At 39.8% G+C, this 23,254-nt stretch overlaps 4 protein-coding genes across 10 annotated transcripts in view; 2 read left to right on the top strand and 2 right to left on the bottom strand.

Moving 5' to 3' along the window:
* Positions 1-1,355, top strand: part of nhsl3 (NHS like 3) — a 53,071-nt gene extending 51,716 nt beyond the window's left edge. For 2 of the 6 annotated variants that reach the window (XM_057827753.1, XM_057827754.1), the window contains one exon: positions 28-1,354. In XM_057827753.1, the coding sequence (XP_057683736.1) occupies positions 28-68 (41 nt within the window). In that variant the 3' untranslated portion in view covers positions 69-1,354. Of the gene's footprint in view, positions 1-27 lie in introns of all 6 variants that reach the window. The other 4 variants (XM_057827752.1, XM_057827755.1, XM_057827751.1 and 1 more) reach the window with 3 other exon arrangements.
* yars1 (tyrosyl-tRNA synthetase 1) lies at positions 699-8,398 on the bottom strand. Of its 2 annotated transcripts, none has more exons than XM_057827760.1 (14): positions 8,292-8,398; positions 6,930-7,006; positions 6,699-6,845; positions 6,455-6,630; positions 5,939-6,068; positions 4,719-4,799; positions 3,732-3,824; positions 3,522-3,657; positions 3,346-3,431; positions 3,146-3,278; positions 2,975-3,072; positions 1,845-2,038; positions 1,623-1,764; positions 699-1,280 (listed from the first exon to the last, which is right to left on the bottom strand). In XM_057827760.1, exons 2-14 carry the CDS (start codon positions 6,984-6,986, stop codon positions 1,170-1,172), a joined length of 1,584 nt encoding a protein of 527 aa, XP_057683743.1. In that variant the 5' UTR covers positions 6,987-7,006; positions 8,292-8,398; the 3' UTR covers positions 699-1,169. The 2 variants fall into 2 exon arrangements, with proteins under 2 accessions (XP_057683743.1, XP_057683741.1); XM_057827758.1 differs by having other exon boundaries at positions 6,930-7,053; positions 8,292-8,384.
* A 139-nt stretch (positions 8,399-8,537) lies between these two features.
* On the bottom strand, positions 8,538-9,323 carry LOC130910441 (SOSS complex subunit C-like). The gene has a single exon (XM_057827761.1). The coding sequence runs from the start codon at positions 9,164-9,166 to the stop codon at positions 8,849-8,851; it is 318 nt and encodes a 105-aa protein (XP_057683744.1). The 5' UTR covers positions 9,167-9,323; the 3' UTR covers positions 8,538-8,848.
* A 3,236-nt stretch (positions 9,324-12,559) lies between these two features.
* On the top strand, positions 12,560-21,538 carry LOC130910190 (uncharacterized). Its single transcript, XM_057827218.1, has 2 exons — positions 12,560-12,875; positions 15,102-21,538. Exons 1-2 carry the CDS (start codon positions 12,638-12,640, stop codon positions 16,433-16,435), a joined length of 1,572 nt encoding a protein of 523 aa, XP_057683201.1. The 5' UTR covers positions 12,560-12,637; the 3' UTR covers positions 16,436-21,538.
* The last annotated feature ends 1,716 nt before the right edge of the window (positions 21,539-23,254 follow it).

Below are 23,254 nucleotides of genomic sequence, written 5' to 3'. Positions count from 1 at the left end.
TTTGTAACTTTTCTTTTTCTCTTCTAGCGACAAGAGTGACCGCAGACACAATTGAAACACTGTTTTGAAAGCACTTTGTGGTAATTAACCAAGAAGATCCACATGAAAGCCTCCAAGCAACTTAACGACTGCAATCTACCATAAACAGGACTATTAGCTCACATATGGGTTGTGCTGACTTTGAAAAAAAAGTAGCCTTAGCCTGAAATGGCCTTCCAAATGTATTTATGCAAATCAATAGCTACGACTTTTGTATGATAGCTTTATTCTGGAGTATTTTTCTAAACTTCTATCTGACTAAAGCCCCCCTCAGGACAAACTAGTGTACATATGGGCTGAACTGTAAATATTGTGTGACAGTGCCCCCCAGAGGCTGAATTAGGGAGCAGTCATATGAGTGTGTTTATGTACAGATTTAGATCTGGCCTTGTAACGTATAATAGGGGGGTGTACTGCACGTGGTTGTTTGTCACTAAATGCTAATGAAGCCGCCATTAACACGAATAAATGTTATTGCTTGGAGATCAGCACAGAATTAAATAATCCAGTTGAGAAAAAGGGAAAGAGTATTAAAATGATAAAGAGGTTGTGTTTAGACAGAAGCACTTTTGTATAGCTACAGATGCCAACTATTAAAATGCTTTTATCGGATTTTCTCTGATCATTTGTCTGAGCGTAATAAAAGACCATTTGAGATACAGTTATGAAAAGCAAATGCTATTTATTCATGGTTCTTTTCAATGTTTAGGAGGTATATCACCAGTATTAGATAATGTGTACTTGTCACATCACACAGACTTTTGATATCAAGAGTTCATTAAGTGTCGGAGGTTATGGTTTTGATCATGACTTGTATTATACTTTATGTGCAATTCTACCAATGATGCAACTGCACAGGAAACCATGACTGATGAAGTACAGAAGCAGTCACAGGGTTTGTCATACAGTATGTGTTCGTGTAAGTCTGCAATTTCCAGTACAGATGTTGTGAATCATAACAGGTCCCATGATATCATTGACAAATACCCATTTTTTTTTTTCTGTTTTAAAGATTATTAAAACACTTTCAGCATCCATGTCCCATAACTTTCCAAGACACCATCTTCGTTGTTCCGTGGCAATTTATTAAGTGTACTCTTGTGATGTGGCTGGCAGGTGAAGGTGAGTACCTAACTGATATTGCCTCCCTTGAGACTCTTACACGTAATCTGTCCTAGTTTGGTCATCAGCAGGTTGTCTTTCCACTGAGCTGTGCACTCCTCTGAGATCTTCAGGTCAACCTGAGATAGAAGGCAGAAAAGTTGAATTGTGTTTAGGATATCTGCATCAGTTCTGAAATTAAGGATTCCAATCTCAGCTCCAGTTTTTCAGTGTGAAATTTGTGAATTCTCTAGCATGCTTTCTTTAGGTTTTCCTTGTGTTTTTTTCTGCACCAGGTTTACTGAAGCCACCAAATTATGAGTTTGAATGGTTTGTTTCAAAGTGCTCTATGATTTGAGTGCCCACCAAACCATGGTGTACCACGCATCTCGACCAAAATCAGGCACCATCTGTAACTCAATTATAATGAGGACAAGCGGTTTAGATAATGGATGGATATACAGTAATTTCAAGAGCCATACTTGTAGTTTCTCCCACACTTTCTTCTTCGGGTTAAGTTTTTCGTCTGGTTTGCCTGCCTCGTGACCTTCCACAAAGACCCGGTCGCCTGGTGATGAACCCTCAGGAGGGTCAAGTGGCTCCACTCTCCTGGGATCACCTTCACTACACACGGTCCGAACACAAAAAAGTCAGATCAAGGAAGAAGACAAGAACAGAACTCCAAATGGAACGACTCATCATACATAGAAGCACAGAGCAGCATGGCTTGTGACTCGATGCCACGCATCTTCTGGGGTTTGAGATTGCACAACACCAGCACCATTCGGTCTTGCAGGTCCTCCTGGGAGATGTAGGCTACCAGCCCGCTAACCACGGTCCTGGGCTCTGCCTCCCCAATGTCAATCTTCTCCAGGTACAGCGAGTCAGCGTCTGGATGCTAAGCAAATCACAAAGTGAAAAAAGATAACCGTTGTTAACTTATTGACTGTCACTGAATATGATAGACAATAGAGATCAAACCTAATTTTCTGTATTTTAGAATGTGAGTTTTAAAACTGAAAATGGATTTATTTGACTATAGACTTCATAATGATATTGACGGGACACATTCCCAGACACTGCGCCACGCCTTCAAATAGGGGACCGTCCCACACTCCGCTTCAGTCGGTCTAAGTCAGTCGCAGTTATTCTCAAACAAATGAGGCGATCCAACGCCGGATTTAGGTTGAAAAACTATGAAAGCTGAACCGCATACAAACAGGAAAGATTGTCTCGGGAGTAATTTGTTCAAGGATTCAAAGTAATTATTATATTTTTTAAATTTTTATTATTACCATGCATGCATTTTGAAACGTTGTGAAAAAAATCAATGGGAGAAATTAACCGCTACGACACTGGCTTCATAATTCGCAATATTTACGTAAAATGAATGCTAACTGCCCGTTTTTTTGCTTTTCTGACTGTTTTACGTTCATATCTATAAAGAATTTAGGGATTTAGGCATTTATTCAAAAGAATTTTCAACATAAAAAGCTATTTGTAGTGATAGGCGGCGCCACAGTGGCTTAAAGACTAGCAGCACATTCGGCATAATTACGTAAATAAATGCTAACTGCCCGGTTCTTTGCTCTTTTAACAAAGAATCGAGACTGTTTCACGTCCATATCTATAAAGAATTCAGGGATTTAAGCATTTATGCACAAGAATTTTCAACATAAAAAGCTCTTTGTGTTTCCACTCGGTCAGCTTTGATGGAGATAGCCCCCTTATTAATCTGCTCCACGCCTCGTCAAAATATTATTAAATCTATGATTTGAAAATGATAACAAAGTACTTTGAAAGCAATTGCTATCGCAGTCATTTAACATCCTACCTTCTCCACATTGACAATCTTTCCCACCCGGATGTCCAGTTTAGATGGCACTAACTCTTCATCATCTCCTGCTGCTTTTGCACCCTTGCCTGCTCCTTCTGCATGGACAGATGAGTAAGCTTACAGTAAATCTGGTCTCCTTCCTTTCAAATCACATTGTGCAAAACTGACTCGTCTTTGTCGTTGGGTAAGCAGCATTGGTCAGTTTGCGTAGTTCCTCCGACTGAAACTTTTTGCGGATGGGGTCCAGCAGCTCATTGAGGGCCGCCTCCACAGAGGCCTTCAGGTCTCCAGGGTGAATGAGCTAGTAAGAGATAAACGTGAGTCCCTCTAGAAGTAAGATTTTTGAATCACACGAGTTAATAATTTACCTCCTCTACAAAGTCCTTCTCCACTTCTTCATACGCAGCGTAGACTTTGTCTCCACCAAACTTTGCGTCTCTTTTGATAGAGAACACTAAATACAGTCGTTCATTATTCTTTCACTTTCACTTTGTAATTGATGCATTTATAAAACAGCAGATGAATAAAATGCAGTGTGTTTTACCTCCACGAAGAGGGAAGAGCACAAATTTGACAAAGGAGAGAACCCCATTGTTCTGAATGTTTCCTGGCTCACAGAAGACCTTTTTTAGCTTCTTCTTCAAGTCTTCCTTAGAGTCTAGCAGGTCCACCTTAGAATCCTTTCATAGCACAGTAGAGAGCATTACAAAGGAAATACATTAAGAAGTTTAATTCCGACTAGTTACACTCTTACTTCCTCTGAGGAGCTCATTTTGGCACCAGTCAGTCCTGGTACCATTGGGTTCATCAGATGGATGCGCTTGGCAAAGCCCAATGGTGGGAGGTACTGCAAAAAAGTCAGAGTCACGATTGATGTTTTATCAAAAAACACCCTTAATATTCAATAACAATAGTTCAATATTATACAAATCAAAAGAAGGTACAACACAAAGTTGACATTTGTTCATAGATAAACCGCACTGGACTATAAGCCAGAGGTGTCCTCACTGTATTATGGGATATTTACACCAAGAGATATAATCCAGTAACAATTTATTTGACAGTGGCTACATAAAACTGTCATAGGACCAAATGAACCACCAATAGGCTGCAAAGCTTCATTGCGTCAAGAAGCTTCATTTGGCCATCACTGGGTAGCAGTCAACCTCTGCTGCAACCTGCTGTCAACAGTGTTATCATCCAACATACCTCCTAGCATGCATTGCAGCGTTACAAATGTAAATAACAATAAACATTTATGTTCTGTGCTAAATATTTTTTTCAGTTACTGTTCCAGTTGTTTCAAGTTATAGTATTACGTAACACTTTATTTGACGGTGGTGACATAAGACTGACAAAAGAATCATAATTATGACATTGTCATGAGCATTAATGAATGCTTATAAAAGATGTCAAATAGTGTTATTTGGCAAATTATCTCACTTTTGCATGAATGCAAAAAACCTGAGCTGGACATAAATGGAGTTAGTGACATAATTTGCCAGACGACACTTAATGGCATCTGTCATACAGTAATGACCATGATAGTGTCATATCATAATTATGACGGTCTTATGACAGTCTTATGACGCCAATGTCAAATAAAGCCTCACCTATTTACCCCAAAAAATTAACAAATAAAATAAGCTGCATTGGACTATAAGCCGCATGATTCAAAATGAGGGAAAAAAGGTAGCGGCTTATAGTCCGAAAATTAAAGTATATTTATAGGAAACATTACCTTCTCGGCAAAGGTGAAGATCTTTCTTTGGTCCACTCCTCCAAACTGGGCATCCACCTTTAGGTACTCCTCATCAAGCGCCTGAGAAGTGACACCATTTCAAACATCTTTCTAGAACCAGAGGTTGACAATACAAATGGCCCGGTAGCCTGGACGTACAATTAAAACCGTCAGGCCCACCAGAATGCTCCAACCAGGCCAGAATAAAATGATGCGACAATTAAAAAAAAAAAAAAATCACATTAATTCCCAGTGGTTCCATGTTTTGATTACGTTGCATTATCCCAATCAAAGTCTATGCAGTCAGCCGTTGCTTTCCTTGGGGCGTAAACACACCTCGTTTACTCCCTCACTCCCGCGTGAACACGCACAACCTGATTACTGCTGCCGAGATTGTCAGTATCTCAGTACCCACCTAACGTTATACTACAAGACGGCATCTTTCTGAAACCCCCAGCACCCGGCCAAGCACCGGTAAGAAAGTAACCGGAGGAGTTGAGGGAAAGCGAAATCCAATATGAAAAGAAAAGGGAGAGAAGGTTTCAGCCCCAGTGGCGAGACCGCTGGAATTGGGTCAACTACAATGAGACAAGAAACAAGGTTTACGGCGAGCACATATGCAAGTAAGTTGGAGAAAAGTTAACGAGGATGAAACCTATGGTATGAACATAACATGTGATTCATCCACGTGAGCAAGGAGAAAAAAATATCGTCGTAACGATGGTCTAGCTTGAAAATCGTGAGCCATAATTGCTTTAGTCATCTCTTTGACTCCTAAATCGTTGCCACGATAACCAAGACTTCCAGAGGGCGGTAAGGTGAAGACAGGAAAACTTCGCCCAGGCACGGGGCTCTAAAGCAGGTCCGCCGTCCCCTGGAGCTCACAAGAAAAAAATGTTGGCTATACTGGTGTTATTATGAAATGATTATGGAATTGGAATAGGATTATTTGCACTAGATTCAAATTTTTGCACCGTTTTGATGTATTTTCATTGAATCTACCTGAAGAAAATAAATGTTATTCAAGCAAATTGTTCTTTTCGTGACTACTAGGATCAACAACTGACATGTTGACCTGGGTTAGTGAACTTCAAAATCCACTGGCCCAGAGGGCAAGTGGCTAATTTCCCTTATTGTCTACCCCTGAGAACTATATTCAGAACCAGCATACTGAATTTAACAGCTACATTCAAAGGCTTTTACGGGTCCTATTTTATTACCTGCAGTCCTGGATACAGTAGACCACTCAGCAGAGCATGCTCCACCTGCTTGACCACCTCGGCGCCAGCCTTTTTGGCATCATGCTCGGTCACCATGGAAGATAGTCGGTACACATCGAGAGTGTACTCTCTGCCAAACAGGAAATAAAAGGCCTAGTGCATCATTACTAGAAGTTCAGGTTGGTCCAACATTATGCCTGGTTTGTCCAACATTATGCCTGGTTTGACACAAAGAATTTGTTGTCAATATCAGATGAACCATGGTGTCCCTCAAAGCTCAAAATTAGGCCCAGTTCATTTTAACAGCTACATTGAATGTGAAAAAGCACCTAGTGTCCTACTGTGAGCTAATTTCCGTTTTGACCAATAGTACTTAGTCATTCCAAACTTACAACTGTGACTAAAACTCCCTTATATATTTGCAATAGTGACACTGAGGCCAACACCCTTCTTTTTTGCTATGTCTCAGAAAATAGTAATAAGATGCAATGGAAATGATATACTAGTCTGACTAACCTACTGAGCTGGTAGTCTGTTCCTTTGACAAACTTGAGTTTATCCAATGGTACGCCGATGCTCTCCAACATAGCCTTGATGATCTCTTCATAGTACTTCACCCGGAGCTCCAGGAGCTCCCAAGGAGCCTTCATATTGTCGAGGAAGGCGTGTAAGTCCGCAAACAAAATGGTGACCTGAATAAGTAAAGCAGAAACATTTTTAAGCCTCTTGTGAGGAGATGAATGACCAACAGAGAACACACCTCACATCCAGCTTTGAGGAAGTCCGCTATCTTAGACATGGGAACAAAGTAAGCTACATGAGGCTTGCCAGTGGTGGCGGTTCCCCAGTACAGCTTCAACTCTCTCTCCTGAAGGAGCTGCTTCAGCTTATCTTCCCCGAGCACCTCCTGTGTGAAATGAGCGATGTTGGTGACATCATTAAATCAGGTTGAATTGGCCTCGCCGTTTGATCATATGCATCTCTGACACACCTGCAGGTTCCTGGTGATGAGGTGCAGCTTCTCATCTGGGCTTAGCTGGGCTGCCATGGTGAAAGTCCTTCCAACTACTACCAGAGATATTTTAAGCAATGTATTATCATCACTTTTTAAATGCCTGTAAAGAAACAATCTATCACGTGTGAACTCAAATAAAACATAAAATATTTCTGAGCTGTTTATTTTGCTGAATGTGACTGTGAACGAGCAATTTTGACTGGGTAAAGTATCAGTCATTGGTGGAAGATATAAAAACAGCTTGATTGGTTTTAGAGTGTAAAATAAATAAAAGTGGCCCTTCCAGCCCTCAATTTTTTTTTAAACGAAACCTATTTGAGGACAATTTTGAATAGGCCTGCACGATATATCGTTTGAATATCGCCATCGCAATGTGCGTATACGCAATAGTCCTATCGCAGGGTGTGAAATTATTTATTTAGAACACATAATTTTTTGGTTTGCTTCATAAAAGCAGTAAGTGTGCAAAGACATGGCTTCCTGTATCCTTTTCATATACAGCAATTTTCATCATTCACAGATAAACCCCTTAGCCTGGATTAAATGGTGTCATAGGAATACAATCATATATCTTGGTTTTTCCGTTTTTTTTTTTTTTTGCTCTTTCACTCCTTAAATGAATGAATAATATATAAATAAATACAATTAAAGTAAAATGAAGCCCCTTATAATGCAACACAAAAACAATACAGTAAAAGATAACACTATGATAATGAAGATTATAAATTGTTTAAAGAAGATAAAAAAGGAAAAAATTTAGAATGCAAGGATAAATGAGAAAAACAACGGAGTAACTTTATTTTTGTAAGGTTTTTTTTTTAATTTTTTTTTTTAGTTTTTTCCCCAATATTGTTCAGCCCTAATTTTGATTTTGTTATGATCATTTTTTAAAAATCTAAATAAATGTATTAAAATAGCTTCATTGTTAAAGTAACGTAATTACTGTATCAAAATCTTGGCATAAAAGTTTTATTACAAATATGGCTCTAATTACAGTAAAACGACTTAATTATTGGAGTCAAACGTGATAGTGGTCATTTTAAATTGTTGCCTTTGACAGGACCACGCCAAAGATTGTTCCGGTTAGGTTGACGCATTTGAATTAACACAATTTTAATTCCCATATTTAAGTTATTAAGTCGTCAATTAATAAAAAGGAGTTATAGTAGGTAGCAATTAACATTAGCCAGCTGGCTAGCAACAAGCCATGTGCAATAACGAGAAATACCAGTTCAGTTCTAGTCGAAATTGAAAAGTTCTAGTTCATATTGCCTACAGTCCACATGTAGGACATCATTTGATACAGACAATAAAGTTGTTGAGTTAATACAACCTTACCTCAAGAACGTCAGCGGCGTCAATGAATACGCATTTACGCAGCCGGTGGTGGAAACTGTCAGTGTGTTGCATCAGCAATCGATTGGATCCACTCTCAGGAAAAGCAATGGAACACCGAAAGGATGATGAAGGGTGGATTTTTTTCATCTCCCTCCCATTTTTTTAGATTTTTTTTTTTTTTTTTTTTTTAAGTTTTATATATTTTCAGTAAGTACTGTATAAATAAGGAGTTTAAAATGTGAGTAATCTGTGTGAGATGTTTGTTTTTATGATTATAATTATTAGATAAATGGCTATGCATATCATAAGAGTGGGTCAAAAAGCCTTATTGTTGGTTTTGTTGGAGGAAATGTAAAAAATTTTTAAAAAATTAAAAAAGCCAGAAAATTATACTTCAAGTGTGAAGGGCTCATGAATAAGAAGCAGTAATTTTGACATGTTGAATTTAATTTTCAAATACACTGAAGTCGTTTTGACTTCATTTAATACATACAGATCAAATATAACATTGAGATAATACACATGTTTATTGAGGTCAAAAAGTCTGTGGGATGCTACTACAAATCGGGCTCAAGACGTGGAAGCACCGGGAGGATGAGGTTCCCGAATGACGAGTCCTGGGTGATGAAGAACCCTGACGAATGTCCGTGGGCGTGCTGCAGTGCGGCCTTCTGCTGGGCGGCGATGTGCTGTTGCTCCGCGCTGTCCCTAGCCTCCTTCGCCCCGCCACCTCTGGAGGACAGAGGCGTATTGGTTCCAGGCTCGCCCAGAGACTGAGTCTGGAGCAGCCGCCGTTTCTCCTTGTCCAACTCGGCCAGGATGGCGACGCGGGTCTTCGTAGGAAAGCCTGGCGGGTTGGCGGCAGCTGCAGCCATGTCAGCGTAGCAAGCAACGTTTGCGGCGTGACTAAAGTCAAGTCCCGAGTCCTTTAGGTGTGTTATTTATTTCCAGGAGTAATGTTATTCCCCAAGAAAATGGTTGTTATTAAGTCCAAATCGCAAACGACTTCATTTCCGCAAAGAAAAATGTCACTTCCTCCTCCCCCCCCCCCCCCCCCCCATCTGTACGCCTTGAGTAGTAGCGCAGTATCGCCACCTGTTGATGGGAGTACTCCACTAAGATTTCAATATGGAATGGGACGTACTACGTCATTGTTTGGATACACCGCCCAGAACCGTACATTATGTTCTTTTTGAGAACAGAGGAAACTTTCTCCCATTTGTTTTGGGAATGTGCATACTCTCACGAATTTTGGGTTGACTTGAATAATTTTATCAACTCCAAAGTTGAGCCCTCATTGAAATTACTTTTTAGACATATTTTGTTTGGCCTATCTAACATTGACAAACTAGAAATAGATAAAAGATGTGTTATAAATGTTATTTTAATTTTGGCAAAATTTCACATTCGCTGTGTAAAATATGCGAATCAAAGACCAAATTTTTATGTTTTTAGAAAAATGTTTTTTTTTTTATTTGGACGATTGTTTTTGTTGTTGTAAATGTTTGATTTTATGTGAATTGTCTCGCCCTATGTTTGTATTATTTGTATTTGTTGTTAATAAAGGGGGGGGGGGGGAGCCGTATAAAGAGATTCGCGACACTGTTCTCGCCGCGGGTGGTCACGTGGTTCATGTAGGGCGTGAGTAGTTCCAAGCACAAGCAGCAAGATGATTTAGGTTTTTCTTTTTTCACAACTAGAATACTATTTTTCCACAGAATGTCTAGATTTCCTTGATTCACCTACCTGTGGTAATATTTTAAAGATGACTCCATGTATAACATATTGTGTTCCCTAGTTCAAAGTGGTAGTTCCAAGTTTGTTTTGTCAGATTCAGATTCAGAATATTTATTGTCATTGTTACAAAAAAAGCACAACGAAACTTTGTTTGGAGCATCCATCCAGCTCATACAGCTAAGTTGGTAAAGTGCAAAGTGCAAACCCATAAAATAAATACCCATCAGTACCAAGTGGAAACATTGACACAGTTTTGGACATATTTACAGCAAAGATTCAACAGCAGCATGAGGTCGTGTCAGTGCTAAAGTGCAGAGCAAAAATATACCAGTTGAAAACAGGCAAAAATCAGTGCAAAACCCAGATAAGTTAATCAAGTATAATCAAGTACAGCCTACTGGTTGTCAACCAATGGGTAAGTGTCAGGGAGGAGGAAATAGTGGATAGTGACATACTGCAACAATGCAAACCAGCTCAGAGTTATTGTTGTTGGTGGATGTGGATTATTGTCCGTAAGAGGGGGGCAGAGAGGGGAGAGGGGCAGAGTTCAGTAGCCTCAACGCCTGTGGGTACAGACTGTTGGACAGTCGTGATGTTCTGGCCTGTATGGACCTGTACCTTCTCCCTGAGGGCAGCATTGTCGCATTGACATATAAAAACACTTGTTTCCCAAAAAGTTTGGGTTTGTGGTCACTTTTAAATTCTGTTTTCCACTTTTCTTTCCTGTTGCACTTTCTAATGTGTGTGTGTGTGTGTGTGTACACTTTCCTTTTTATTTTTTAGACTTAGTCCTGAAACACAAACAAATGACATTTAACAAAATTTCCTGCAAAACAACAGAATTTTAAATTTAGCCTCTAATTTTTGCAAAACCGAACCTGTACCTCTTTAGGGGCATTTTTCATTCTGGACCCAAGCAACACAAAATGATTACAAGACAGGAACAACATTTTATGATTTTCCTCAACATGGTGTAATGTATAACAATAACAATTTATTACGTTTGATAAAGGAAATCACAATATTTATTGAACTATTGGTGAAATTGGTGTAATGGTTCATTGTTTACACCTCACATTTTATAGATCAATGGCCTGTGATGGTTGGTTGAGCAGCATGGTTTCCACAAAGAACAAGAGGAGCAGAAAAAATGGATGGCAATGGTCAGCCGCCAAAACATGAAATAAAAGGCTTTTTAAATAGGTTTTTTGCTATTTGAAAATTGGGCTTCGTGCCCACAGCCAGCAGTCACTATCAGCAGACACTACCAGCAGCATGATGTCCATCCATCATCTTCCACTTGCCCCGGGGTCGGGTTGCGGGGGCAGCAGCTTTAACAGGGAAGCCCAAACCTCCCTCTGCCCAGCAACTTCATCCAGCTCCTCCGGCGGGATCCCAAGGCATTCCCAGGCCAGCCGAGAGACATACTCTCTCCAGCGTGTCCTTGGTTGTCCCGGTTCCTCCCACCGGTGGGACATGCACAGAACACCTCTCCGGGGAGGCGTCCAGGAGGCATCCGAACCAGATTACCCGAGCAGGCTTATCTCAACGCATAGGAGTAGCGGCTCGACGCCGAGTCCCTCCCGGATGACCGAGCTTCTCACCCTCTCTAAGGGAGAGCTTGGACACCCAGCTGAGGAAACTCATTTCGGCCGCTTGTATCCGGGATCTTGTTATTTCGGTCCCGACCCACAGCTTGTGACTATAGGTTAGGGTAGGAACGTAGATCGACAGCAGCATGATGTGGATTGTGGATCATGAAAAAGTAACCTAAAAAAATAATATACATTAAATTAGTTTATTATAAATGGGTCTATTATTTGTTGACATCACTTTTCAATCCATATACATCTGTAAAATATAATAATGTCAAACATTTTGGTGTAAAGAATACAGGTTGTCATGCATTGACTTGGTACTCTTTCATGAGGGGGATACCTTACTTCAAAGCTTACAAAATCGAGCTAATAAGCACATGAAAGCCGGTATATACAAAAGTTGTAAAGCAATAAAACTGCAACAAAAATGAATGAAATGAACAAAAAAATATATAATTTTATGATGGGTCAAAATTATTTTTCGAACAGATAATGTGACTAGCAACTTAGACGGTTATTTGCTTTGCATATAATTTTCACACACAAAAAAATTAGGAGAGGGCAATTTTATTTTTCAAATGATTTCTTTCTTTCTCTTCTCTACAATTGAAAATTTTCTTTTTTTGACTGAAGTGATTTTTCTTTTTGGAAATATATATTTTTTGAAGCAACTTATTTTTTGATTGAATAATAAAGACAAAAATATACTGGCCAAAATGTGGCCCAAACACAAATCAACATTACTTAAATAAAAAATAAATAAATAAAAAAACAAATGAAAAAATGAAATAGCTTTCACATGCATTTTTTTGAGTTTCAAATTAATTGTTGCATTCACGTCGTAGCCATGTTTGGAACTACACGAGGCTCCGTAACCCGGAAGTAAAATCGTATCATTGATCTCTACGGGAGTGTCGTAACCCATCCATTACTTCCGGTCCGGCAGATTCAACGCGGATTGTAACGTGTGGTAGTGCTAAGCTAATTCCTTCGGTGTATTCGAAAGAAAATATGGGTATGTATTGTTGTGTTCCCGGGTGCGACAGCGTCTCCCACTACAAAAACGGGTTGAGGAAAAGTGGATACTCTTTTCACAATTTTCCTGCATGGAGGACCAATAGAGGGCAACAAATATCAGAGATCACGAAGGCACGACGGATGGCTTGGGTCGCGGCGGTTCGTCGGAAAAACATTTCATTTGATCATATTTCTCCTGGAATGAAAGTGTGTTCCCGTCATTTCGCCTCTGGTAAGTTGAACGATTTATCCACTGTTTTGGTTTCAATACACTTTTACTACTCCTTTTTTTTGTAACCGTTGTGCATAAGCGGATTTTCAGGGGGGACAGCCCCCCCCCCCCCCGGTGGCCGAAAAGTGTAATTGCATGTATTTGACTTTCTTATATGTATATATAGACCCTACCCACCGACGTCACAAAATCACGTGCTCGCTGTATGGTTCCGCCCACTTGTCCGTCATTTTGTGTCTGTATTATCAATGGTCTCAATTGATCGAGCAATTTATAATGCATTTCATGGAAGACCCGGTGCTTTCGGATGCTGTAAACTCACTTGATGCGTTGCATAAAAGGCGTTATGTGGAAAAGCTTCAGTTTATCCATTCGCCAGATCCATATTTGATGCCTAAATCGATGTTTTTCGACCCGCTGTCTCCGCCGTATTTGCCTGACATCTGCTAGCTCCCCTGAACTGTACAACTATCTTGTCCACACAAAATCAGCCTATTCTCACGAAAATTTGAAAAACTTCAAGAGCTTGGAGGCTTATAAATACTTCGTTGCTGGTTGGGTGAAACAGGTCCTCGTCCACGAAAATTCGGCAGGAATCTATCTTGTGCTTGGAAAGGTGAGTTACGAAATTTTCAATTCAAAATCTTTTGTTATTGCTAACATCCACTGTCAAGTCTAATGTATTTCATGTCGTTTGTCAATGGAGTTAGGGCTTTTAATGTTTATATGGTTTAGCGATAGCACTCTCACTACATACATACGTGTATGTTGTCGGCGATTAGCCTAGCAATGATCTTAATTGTGGTTGTCAGCCCAAAACCCTCTAGATATATTTTAAATGCATCTTACCAGATATAAAATGACTACTACATAATCTGTGGTAATCGTTTGGAGCCCAGTTTTCTCGTCGAATTGCAGCAGCCCATCTCGCTCTCTTCTCTCCGGGTCTCTCGGAATCCGGTTGAACTTCAAGTCTCTCCGTCTTCTCCGTCTATCTTCTCTGTTATTGCAACCGACCGCCACACACGCCTTTACCATTTTGATTATGAATGTTAACGATCAGAAAAACACGTCGTAAATAGGAGGAATGTACGTAGCCGTAACAGGGAAACATGATGTTTTGACGGACAATTGGGCGGCACCAGTCAGGAGGAAGGAGTTGTGACGTCACGTGGGTAGGGTCTATATTCTAAAGCAATAAAACTGCAACAAAAATGAATGAAATGAACAAAAAAACATTTTTATAATGGGTCAAAAATATTTTTTGAGCACCTTAGACCAGTGGTGTCCAAACTATTCCACATAGGGCCTGCAGTGGGTGCGGGTTTTTGTTCAAACCCATCATGAGGACAACCTTTCACCAATCTGGTGCCTCACAAGTGTAATCAGTTGATTGCAGTCAGGTGCTGCTTGTTTTAGCACAAACTTCATTGGTTAAACTGTCTGTGCTCGATTGGTAGGAACAAAAACCAGGACCCACAGCGGCCCTTGAGGACAGGTTTGGACACCAATGCCTTAGGCAGTCATTTGCTTTGCATATGATTATAAAAAAAAAAAAGATATATATATATATATCTGATAGAGAAAAAAAAATTAAATGATTTTTTTCTTTGATTTGAAAACATATATCTATTTTTTTTATTGAAGCAACTTTTTGGGGGATTGAACGATTTAGATACAAAAGTCCTAATCATAATATGCCCCAAACACAAAAAAGATTTGTTCAATCAAAACTTTTTCAATGAAAAATTAAGTGTTCATATGTAAATTTTTCCATCTCAAATATTTTTTCGCATTCAAAAACTTTTTTCTATGATATTTTTCTTGAATTGAAGCAACTTTTTTTTAAATTGAATAATAAAGACACAAATCTACTTCCATATGGCTCCGCCCAGGTGATAAAATTTTTTGGCTGGGGTAACTACATTGGCACGACACCGGAGGGCGTACCAAATTCAATGGATGACGATCTTGGCGAAAAGTGTTGCCTAAAGCAGCCTGATTTAGAATTCCCCTCAAGAATGATGGGAAAACAAAAAAGGCTCATTGTCAACTTAGTATTTTAAATATTCTTGTAAGTTAATTTTATTGGTGACTCTGCGTATTTGGGTCATCAACATGTTGTGCCCCCCCCCCCCCCCCCCGCCCCAAAAGTCAAACTCCGCCTATGCCGTTGTGTAAATCTGCCTTGGTAGCAATGCCTACCTACATTTGTTGTGTTCCTAGGTAAACCTGCATCTGAAATGCAGACAACACACCCCGATTGGGCACCATCTCTCTTTTTGGATGGTCCTGAGGTCAAGCGCATCACATCGGCGCGTTATAAGAGATTGAGATGGCGAAGAGTGTTTGCTGTAACTTCAGCAGTAAAAGACCAGCTATCTGCAGTCCCGTTGCAAGCAGAACAGGCAATGCAGACTATGGACAAGGGAGCTGTTCATGATGATGGGGATGTAGCAGAGGAAGAATTGTTGCAAGCAGAACAGGCAATGCAGACTATGGACAAGGGAGCTGTTCATGATGATGGGGATGTAGCAGAGGAAGAATCAACTGATGAGACCGTTGCAGAATGTGATTTATGTCAGCCAAGGCTCGAGGAGATAAATCGTCTAATGGAGGAGAACAGACGCTTGAATAAAGAACTTGAAAAGCGGGCAATGGGTGAGGAATTTCTGAAGGATGACACCAAAGTAGAATACTACACTGGACTTCCAGACATGGAGGTGCTTATGGGTCTGCTTTCATGCATCTTGCCTCGTTTGTCGACACCTACAGGAACACTTTCACCATTTCAGATGCTTTTCCTCACTCTTATGCACCTAAAGCTTAACTTGCCTTTGCAACACATTGCACACCTGTTTAATGTCAATGGAAAAACAGCCTCCGAAGCCTTTAGCGAGATGATAGATGTTTTGCATGCAACAATCAGCCCTTTAGTTATCTGGCCATCAAGAGAAATATTACATGCAACTATGCCCTATCAATTTGTGGAGGCATTTGGTAGGCGTGTTGCTGTAATACTGGACTGTTTTGAGATATTTACTCAGAAACCATCTAATCTAAAAGCCCAAGCCCAGTCATACTCCCATTACAGACAGAGTAATTCAATGAAGTATCTAATTGGGGTAACACCACAGGGTGCTATTTCATTCATCTCCAAAGGATGTGGTGGAGGTGCAAGTGATAAACACATTACAGAAACAAGTGGAATTCTAGATAAACTACTTCCTGGTGATATGGTGTTGGCAGATAGAGGGTTTGATATACAAGACAGTGTGGGGCTCATGTGTGCAGAAGTCAAGATCCCAGCTTTTACTCAAGGTCGCAGCCAGCTTGATGCAAGTGATGTGGAGAGCACGAGGAAAATTGCACACCTCCGCATTCATGTGGAACGGGTGATTGGGAACATTCGAAATAAGTACACCATTTTGTCAAACAAGGTTCCCATTAGTTTTGTGCTACCGTGTAAAAGGGAGGATGTTACCTTTCTTGATAAGCTTGTGGTTGTTTGCTGTGCTCTTACAAATATGAGCACAAGTGTTGTCGTGAAAATTCAATAAAATGTGAATACCAAAACATGACTTAAACAACTTCTTGACAGACTATAACTGCTTGTTGTTTACTTAAGCTCTTCAGTCAGGTGATTTAATATTGTTATTCTATTTGGAATATGCATTAACAATGTTTGGACAGTGCTGTAGACAAGAACTGGGACTGGTAAGTTTCGATAGATTTATTTCAAGTAATGTCAATATTTGAACTGACAGTTTAAAATCTTTAAATTAGTGCAAACAAGGCCCACCCTCTGACGGGGGCAGCAAATATTATATAACATAATAAATTATAAGAAATATATAAATACAAGATTACAATAAACGTGTCTTTGTCAAAGCAGTTAAAAAAAATCACTGGCCTTGGGTAAATTGTCAGACAGAATAAATATGTACTTTAAAATTCTTGCATTTCCCTTTTAAGTATTGCAAGTTCTCAAACGCAATATATGAAGTGACAGTTTAAAATCCTTACATTAGTGCAAAATGGCCCACACTCTGACAGGGGGCAGCAAATCTTGTATAACTTGTAAAAAGCAATATACCTATGGTGGAAAACAAGACTGAAAAAGCTGTTTCTGCTCTTGCACTCCTCTTTAAAAGAAACTGCTGTATTTTAAGCCAAAACAACTGTTGTCTTTGATAGAAGAATATGTCAATATGCTACCAAAGCAGATTCACGACGCATTAAGCCCCCAAACTATTTTTAATTTGTCCGTTTTACCCTGAAAACCCCTGTTTACAGACGTCGCGCAACCGCTTTTGTTTCAACCCAGCCATAAAACGAAGGTAATTATATTTATTCAAAATCTGTCGTTTTTAGCTTAGAATCATTAATTGATGTCTCATATTTCATTAAAAAAAAAAGACAAAAATTAGGGCTGTCAAACGATTAAAATTTTTAATCGAGTTAATTACAGCTTAAAAATTAATTAATCGTAATTAATCGCAATTAATCGCAATTCAAACCATCTATAAAATATGCCATATTTTTCTGTAAATTATATATATATTCTGTAAAATGTTGGAAAGATGACACAAGATGGATATATACATTCAACATAAGGACTGTAGTGGGCATTTCACTCTACTGTCATTTAAATCTGTCTATGCTGTTCTCACTCCGAAGCGTCTACTTTTTCCAAAGCTAGACAGCTAGTGAACGACGCCTTAACAATCAGACTTCTTCCTTTTTCATCTGATTTATGAATAAAATGGCCTCAAACCACTGTCCTCTTTAGACAATAGTGAAACTACAAAAAAAGTACACAAGCATTGCATTAGCAACAACGTTAGCTTAGCACGCTATACAGGTTCACTAAACATAAACCAAAAGCGTCTCATACAAAAAATATAACATTTCGCTTACTAACATAATATGTACATTCTTTACAACAACCATACTTACGGACAAATCTTGTCCAAGGATCATATAAGCACAACATTACAACGTAGGCGTCAGCCCGAGACGTCGTGCAGCCATATTGAACTGGCAAGAAAGCAGTAAACCATGTCGCAAAGCGACCACAAGAGTTCGCTGTGAGACAGCACAAAAAACCTTGCTGTGAAACTTACCAAAAGGCAGAATACTGTCTGAGTGGGACATGTGCGTTAATTGCGTCAAATATTTTAACGTGATTAATTAAAAAAATTAATTACCGCGTGTTAACGTGATAATTTTGACAGCCCTATTAAAAACAATTTTGAACAAATTATGTCACTATGAAAAAAAATGGCGCCTGCAAAAAAGTCACAGATATCTACCTCATAATTATCGCTTAATTGTATTTTTTTTCTCCGATATGTTAGAAGATAAATAATCGATCCAAACAGAAAAAGTGGAAAAAAAAAAAAAAACGTTTAAAAGGGTAAATGTATGAAAAAATCTCGACCACTCCTTTATGTCTGCGATTTCTGTATCGCGACCCTTGTCATATTACCATGTTTCACCCATAAAATCCCCCCAAAATCCAGCTGCGGCCATTCACAGCTGTGTCTCGACACTCAGTGATACTTGCTACATGGAGTTTTTGGATCAAAACAAGGTAAGTAGGCGATAATATCTCGTTAAAGTCATGGCGTCTGTACTTCTGCTCTCGCGTGCTCTCACCTCCAAATAAGGTTTTGCTGTTTAAAAAACATTTTTTAAACCAAAAATGCCCTCCTACTCAAAAATTTTCTTTCCCCAGAAAATGGAGATTTTAAGATTTCCAATGATGTATCACACATGCATATTGGCCAAATTGGGTGTCTCAGAGCAGAACTTCAAGTCACCTGAGTGTTTTCCGCCCTATATATTTACAAGATTACAATAAAACGTCTTTTTTGAAAAAGTTTAAAATATATATATATATATATATATTCAGTGGTCTTAGATAAAGGTGAATAAATATGTACATTACAGTTCTTGCATTTCTATTTTAGGTGTTGCAACTTCTCCAACACAATATTTGAACTGACAGTTGAAAATCCTTACATTAGTGCAAAATGTCGCACACTCTGACAGGGGGCAGCAAATATAATAAATCATAAAAAGCAAATTACTATATAAATATAACATTATAATGAAACATCTTTTTAAAAGGGGTGAAAAAACAAAATATTGTGGCCTTAGGTAAATAATGGTGAATAAATATGTACATTACAGTTCTTGCATTTCTATTTTAGGTATAGCAACTGCAACACAGTATTTGAATTGACTGTTTAAAGTCTACATTAGTGCAAACAAGAATATATTATAAATAATAATAGAATATATTAATACAATATTACAATGAAATGTAACTTTGTCAAAGTGGTTAAAAAAATCCAATTCACTGGCCTTTGTTAAATAGCCAGGCAGAAGAGACAATTTTTGACTTTTTTGTCGGGGGGGTGCTTACGCATTTTTTTAAAATGTCAAAAACGGTAAAAAAAACGCTTTTGGGCCAGGGAACGCCGGGAATCGTTCCAAAAACATGTCAGGACTCTCGGCACAGCCTAAATATGCCAAAAAAGTGGACTTTTGGGGAAAGTCAATTTTGACTTTTTTGTAAAGGCGGGGGGTGCTTATGCATTTTTTCAAAATTTCAAAAACAGTCAAAAAAAACTTTTGGGCCGGAGGGCGTCGGGAAATGTTCCATAAAAATGTCAGGACTCTCGGCACACCCCGAATATGCAAAAAAAGTGGACTTTTGGGGAAAGTCCATTTTCGTAAGGGGGGGTGGTTACGAATTTTTTCAAAATTTCAAAAACGGTCAAAAAAGACTTTTGGGCCAGGGAGCGCCGGGAAACGTTTCAAAAACCTGTCAGGACTCTCGGCACTGCCCAAATATGCAAAATATGTGGACTTTTGAGGAAAGTCAATTTTTGACTTTTTCGTAAGGGGGGTTGGTTACGCGTTTTTTCAAAATTTCAAAAATGGTCGAAAAACACTTTTGGGCCGGAGGGCGTCGGGAAACGTTTCAAAAACCTGTCAGGACTCTCGGCACTGCCCAAATATGCAAAATATGTGGACTTTTGAGGAAAGTCAATTTTTGACTTTTTCGTAAGGGGGGTTGGTTACGCGTTTTTTCAAAATTTCAAAAATGGTCGAAAAACACTTTTGGGCCAGGGAGCGCCGGGAGACGTTCCAAAAACCCGTCAGGATTCTCGGCACTGCCTGAATATGCAAAATATGTGGACTTTTGGGAAAGACAATTTTTGACTTTTTCGTAAGGGGGGGTGGTTACGCATTTTTTCAAAATTTCAAAAACGGTCGAAAAACACTTTTGGGCCAGGGAGCGTCGGGAAACGTTCCAAAAACCCGTCAAGACTCTCGGCACACCCCGAATATGCAAAAAAAGTGGACTTTTGGGGAAAGTCCATTTTTGACTTTTTCGTAAGGGGGGGTGGTTACGAATTTTTTCAAAATTTCAAAAACGGTCAAAAAAGACTTTTGGGCCAGGGAGCGCCGGGAAACGTTCCAAAAACCTGTCAGGACTCTCGGCACTGCCCAAATATGCAAAATATGTGGACTTTTGGGGAAAGTCAATTTTTGACTTTTTCGTAAGGGGGGTTGGTTACGAATTTTTTCAAAATTTCAAAAACGGTCAAAAAAGACTTTTGGGCCAGGGAGCGCCGGGAAACGTTCCAAAAACCTGTCAGGACTCTCGGCACTGCCCAAATATGCAAAATATGTGGACTTTTGGGGAAAGTCAATTTTTGACTTTTTCGTAAGGGGGGTTGGTTACGCATTTTTTCAAAATTTCAAAAATGGTCGAAAAACACTTTTGGGCCAGGGAGCGCCGGGAAACGTTCCAAAAACTCGTCAGGACTCTCTGCACACCCCGAATATGCAAAAAAAGTGCACTTTTGGGGAAAGTCAATTTTTGACTTTTTCGTAAGGGGGGGTGGTTACGCATTTTTTCAAAATTTCAAAAATGGTCGAAAAACACTTTTGGGCCAGGGAGCGCCGGGAAACGCTCCAAAAACCTGTCAGGACTCTCGGCACATCCCGAATATGCAAAAAAAGTGGACTTTTGGGGAAAGTCAATTTTTGACTTTTTCGTAAGGGGGGGTGGTTACGCATTTTTTCAAAATTTCAAAAACGGTCGAAAAACACTTTTGGGCCAGGGAGCGCCGGGAAACGTTCCAAAAACCCGTCAGAACTCTCGGCACACCCCGAATATGCAAAAAAAGTGGACTTTTGGGGAAAGTCAATTTTTGACTTTTTCGTAAGGGGGGGTGGTTACGCATTTTTTCAAAATTTCAAAAACGGTCAAAAAACACTTTTGGGCCAGCGAGCGCCGGGAAACGTTCCAAAAACCCGTCATGACTCTCGGCACACCCCGAATATGCAAAAAAAGTGGACTTTTGGGGAAAGTCAATTTTTGACTTTTTCGTAAGGGGGGGTGGTTACGCATTTTTTCAAAATTTCAAAAACGGTCGAAAAAGACTTTTGGGCCAGGGAGCGCCGGGAAACGTTCCAAAAACCCGTCAGGACTCTCGACACACCCCGAATATGCAAAAAAAGTGGGACTTTTGGGGAAAGTCAATTTTTGACTTTTTCGTAAGGGGGGGTGGTTACGCATTTTTTCAAAATTTCAAAAACGGTCGAAAAACACTTTTGGGCCAGGGAGCGCCGGGAAACGTTCCAAAAACTCGTCAGGACTCTCGGCACACTCCGAATATATAAAAAAAGTGGACTTTTGGAGAAAGTCAATTTTTGACTTTTTCGTAAGGGGGGGTGGTTACGCATTTTTTCAAAATTTCAAAAACGGTCGAAATACACTTTTGGGCCAGGGAGCACCGGGAAACGTTCCAAAAACCCGTCAGGACTCTTGGCACACCCCGAATATGCAAAAAAAGTGGACTTTTGGGGAAAGTCAATTTTTGACTTTTTCGTAAAGGGTGGTTACGAATTTTTTCAAAATTTCAAAAACGGTCAAAAAAGACTTTTGGGCCAGGGAGCGCCGGGAAACGTTCCAAAAACCCGTCATGACTCTCGGCACACCCCGAATATGCAAAAAAAGTGGACTTTTGGGGAAAGTCAATTTTTGACTTTTCCGTAAGGGGGGTTGGTTACGCATTTTTTCAAAATTTCAAAAATGGTCGAAAAACACTTTTGGGCCAGGGAGCGCCGGGAAACGTTCCAAAAACTCGTCAGGACTCTCTGCACACCCCGAATATGCAAAAAAAGTGCACTTTTGGGGAAAGTCAATTTTTGACTTTTTCGTAAGGGGGGGTGGTTACGAATTTTTTCAAAATTTCAAAAATGGTCGAAAAACACTTTTGGGCCAGGGAGCGCCGGGAAACGCTCCAAAAACCTGTCAGGACTCTCGGCACATCCCGAATATGCAAAAAAAGTGGACTTTTGGGGAAAGTCAATTTTTGACTTTTTCGTAAGGGGGGGTGGTTACGCATTTTTTCAAAATTTCAAAAACGGTCGAAAAACACTTTTGGGCCAGGGAGCGCCGGGAAACGTTCCAAAAACCCGTCATGACTCTCGGCACACCCCGAATATGCAAAAAAAGTGGACTTTTGGGGAAAGTCAATTTTTGACTTTTTCGTAAGGGGGGGTGGTTACGCATTTTTTCAAAATTTCAAAAACGGTCGAAAAACACTTTTGGGCCAGGGAGCGCCGGGAAACGTTCCAAAAACCCGTCAGGACTCTCGACACACCCCGAATATGCAAAAAAAGTGGGACTTTTGGGGAAAGTAAATTTTTGACTTTTTCGTAAGGGGGGGTGGTTACGCATTTTTTCAAAATTTCAAAAACGGTCGAAAAACACTTTTGGGCCAGGGAGCGCCGGGAAACGTTCCAAAAACTCGTCAGGACTCTCGGCACACTCCGAATATATAAAAAAAGTGGACTTTTGGAGAAAGTCAATTTTTGACTTTTTCATAAGGGGGGGTGGTTACGCATTTTTTCAAAATTTCAAAAACGGTCGAAATACACTTTTGGGCCAGGGAGCGCCGGGAGACGTTCCAAAAACCCGTCAGGACTCTCGGCACTGCCCAAATATGCAAAATATGTGGACTTTTGGGGAAAGTCAATTTTTGACTTTTTCGTAAGGGGGGTTGGTTACGCATTTTTTCAAAATTTCAAAAATGGTCGAAAAACACTTTTGGGCATGGGAGCGCCGGGAAACGTCCCAAAAACTCGTCAGGACTCTCTGCACACACCGAATATGCAAAAAAAGTGGACTTTTGGAGAAAGTCAATTTTTGACTTTTTCGTAAGGGGGGGTGGTTACGCATTTTTTCAAAATTTCAAAAACGGTCAAAAAAGACTTTTGGGCCAGGGAGCGCCGGGAAACGTTCCAAAAACCTGTCAGGACTCTCGGCATTGCCCAAATATGCAAAATAT

The sequence above is a fragment of the Corythoichthys intestinalis genome, chromosome 22 (genome assembly GCF_030265065.1).
Source record: "Corythoichthys intestinalis isolate RoL2023-P3 chromosome 22, ASM3026506v1, whole genome shotgun sequence".
Taxonomy (NCBI): Eukaryota; Metazoa; Chordata; class Actinopteri; order Syngnathiformes; family Syngnathidae; genus Corythoichthys; species Corythoichthys intestinalis.
This window is presented reverse-complemented; position numbering and strand designations above follow the sequence as displayed.